The sequence below is a fragment of the Gossypium arboreum genome, chromosome 8 (genome assembly GCF_025698485.1).
Source record: "Gossypium arboreum isolate Shixiya-1 chromosome 8, ASM2569848v2, whole genome shotgun sequence".
NCBI lineage: Eukaryota > Viridiplantae > Streptophyta > Magnoliopsida > Malvales > Malvaceae > Gossypium > Gossypium arboreum.
This window is the reverse complement of record NC_069077.1, coordinates 31854688-31857949: the sequence shown is the minus strand read 5'-3', so window position 1 is coordinate 31857949 and position 3262 is coordinate 31854688. Positions and strand designations below refer to the sequence as shown.

The window sequence follows — 3262 nt, the reverse complement described above, 5'->3', positions numbered from 1 at the left end:
GCTACCTAAAGTGAAAAAGAAGCTTGAGAAGTTACATAAACCCTTAGGATTGCCTACAGTTTTCCCTTTGGCTTGGGAGGAACCACTTTAGTTTTATGGGCTATAGCCATTGAATTTATTTAATGCTTTATATGTTTCTTGTATATGATACAATTGATGATATGTTAGCATGCATGTTATAGGATATTGATAAGATCAATAAAAAGATTAAATGAACAAATGTTGATCACTAATGGTGAGGTTAATTTAATTTAAAAACCCCTCAATAAAATATTAAGTTAAGATTTCCTTCCAATATTTATCCTCATTAAAGTCTCGATCGATATAATGTGGGTTCTGCTAAAGCAAAATACATGTATCTATCTTGGTCAAACGTGAAGAATAAGCAAGTGATATTCGCCAGTTATGATATTGGTTAATAACTTTACTAGGTTACTTTAACAGGATTAAATACAAGAGATTTGGATAAATTATGAGATGATTGTAACAAAATAGAGGAATTACATGTGATGTAATTAGTATGTGTTTCTCACCTAAGTAACCATAATCTTGAGAGTAAAGCCAAAGTTGACTTAACAAGAGGTGAAATATGTATTTTTATTCACTAGAAAATTTTAGAGAAAGTTTTTCCAGAATTAAAAAATGAGGGTTACTAATTTTGAATAAAATAGTGGGAGCATCATTTAATAAAAGTCCTTTTAATGATTATAATAAAATTGGTAAATGTACTCATGAGCATATTTCATTATTGTAGATTAATTATGACAAATAACACAAGTTCTTTATCATTGCGATCGATCCTTGAGAAGGACAAGTTGAATGGTTTCAACTTCCTTGACTGGTTTCATAACTTGAGGATTGTCCTCAAACAATAATAGAAATTACATGTCATTGAAGAACCTGTTCCTTATGAACTAATAACTAATGCCTCTAGAGTTGACAAGGATGTTTATAAGAAGCATCTTGATGACATGTTAGACATAGGATGTCTAATGCTTGCCACCATGACTCCTGAGCTTCAAAAGCAACATGAGGATATGGTTACCTATGATATGATCAAGCACCTCAAGGAATTACATGAGGGGCAAGCATGTCAAGAAAGGTACGAGGGCTCTAAAGCTCTATTTTGATACAAAATGGTTGAGGGAACTCCTGTGGGAACTCATGTTCTCAAGATGATAGACTATATTGAAAGCCTTGAAAAACTAGGATTCCCTCTTTGTGTGGAGTTGGCAACTGATGTCATCCTACAATCATTGTTGGATAGTTTTAGCCAAATTTTCCTTAATTTCAACATGAATGAGATTAATAAGACTTTGCCACAGCTACTTAACATGTTACAAAATGCCGAAAGTAACATGAAAAAGGTTAGGCCTAAGCCCATTCTAATGGTCCGCATGGACAAGGGAAAAGGAAAGGCAAAGCCTAAGGACAATGCCAAGTCCAAGCCCAACAAATGAAAAGCTGCATTGAAATCTAAAAGAAGAATTACTAAGAAAGGAAATATGTTTCCATTGTGGTAAGACCGGACATTGGAAGAGGAACTGCCTTGCCTATCTTGAAGAGGTCAAGAAGGCAAAGGAAAACGGAGCGTCTGCTTTAAGTATTTATGTTATTGATATTAATTTATAAACATCTACTTTTTCGGTATTAGATACCAAATGTGGTTATCATATTTTTACCTTTGTACAGGGACTACAAAGAAGTAGGAATCTGGCTAAATGAGATGTTGACCTACGGGTTGGGAATGGAGCAAGAGTTGTTGCATTAGCTGTAGGAACACATATTTTATAATTACCTAGTGGACTTGATTTAATTTTGGAGGATTGTTTTTTGTGCCCAGTTTGACTAAAAACATTATTTCAATTTCTTGTTTAGACAAAATTGGTTTTGAGATAATTATTAAGAAGAATTGTTATTCATTTTATCTTAATAATGTTTTCTATGGTTCAGCACAATTAGTAATTGGCCTCTACATTTTAGATCAAGATAGATCCATTTATAACATAAATACTAATAGATAAAAAATAAATGACTCTAATCAAACTTATCTTTGGCATTTTCGTTTGGGCCATATAAGTGAGAAGTGGATATCAAAGCTCCATAAAGATGATATTTTGAATTCTTTTGTATTTGAGCAATTGAATATATGTGAGTCCTGCTTGTTGGGTAAAATGACTAAAACTCCTTTTAATAGTAAAAGTGAGCGAGCTAGTGATTTATTGAGCTTAATACATAGTAATGTATGTGGGCCAATGAACACACAAGCCAGAGGAGGTTTTCAAAACTTCATTACTTTAACTGAAGACTTTAGTAGATATAAGTATACTTATCTTATGTTCCATAAATCTGAAGCCCTTGAAAATTTCAAGGAATTTAAAAATGAAGTACAAAACCAAGTAGGTAAAACTATTAAGGCACTTTGGTCAAATTAAAGAGGAGAGTACTGAAGCTTAGAGTTTGATAAGTTTTTAAAGGAATGTGGGATTGTCTCACAACTTACACCTTCTGGTACTCCACAATGGGATAGAGTTTCTGAAAGGAGAATTCAAACACTGTTAGACATGGTTCAATGATGATTAGTCATGTTGATCTTCCTACTTCTTTTTGGGGACATACACTTGAAATAATTACTTTCACACTAAATCGTGGTCCATCTAAATCAATTCAAAGGACATTATAAGAGATGTGGTCTGGGAAGTGTCCTAGTATGTCTTTCATGAATATTTGGGATTGTGAAGCTTATATTAAACTTCAGACGTCTACTAAGCTTGAACCCAAAGCTTAAAAGTACATCTTTGTGGGATATCCTTAGGAAACTAAAGGATATTATTTCTTCAATCCTATTGGGAACAAAGTGTTTGTTGCTCGAAAAAGAGTCTTCATTGAAAGATAGTTTGTCACTAAGAAAGGAAATGGTAGAAGAATAGAACTCAGAGAAATTTGAGAACAAAAACCAAAGATCCAACAACAGGTTCCACCAATTGTTGCAGCACAATCGACCATTTTGGAAACACAACTACCGCAAAGATCTTTAAGAGAACCCCATGTACCTGAGAGATATGGATTTCTCATTACAACACATGGTGATATTCTACTTATGGATCAAGATAAGGATAGAACTTATCAAGAAGTGGTGGCAAGCCTAGATTCTGAGAAATGGCTTGAGGCCATGAGGTCTGAGATGGATTCCATGTCAAAAAACCAAGTATGAGTCTTGGTTGACTCACTTGAAGGGGTTAAACCCATATGGTGCAAGCGA

The 3262-nt window shown here is 33.8% G+C and overlaps 1 protein-coding gene across 1 annotated transcript; it reads left to right on the top strand.

The window, feature by feature from the left end:
• Nucleotides 1–1136: 1136 nt before the first annotated feature.
• On the top strand, nucleotides 1137–1460 carry LOC108462145 (uncharacterized). Its single transcript, XM_017762129.1, has one exon. It carries the CDS (start codon nucleotides 1137–1139, stop codon nucleotides 1458–1460), a length of 324 nt encoding a protein of 107 aa, XP_017617618.1.
• Nucleotides 1461–3262: the final 1802 nt, after the last annotated feature.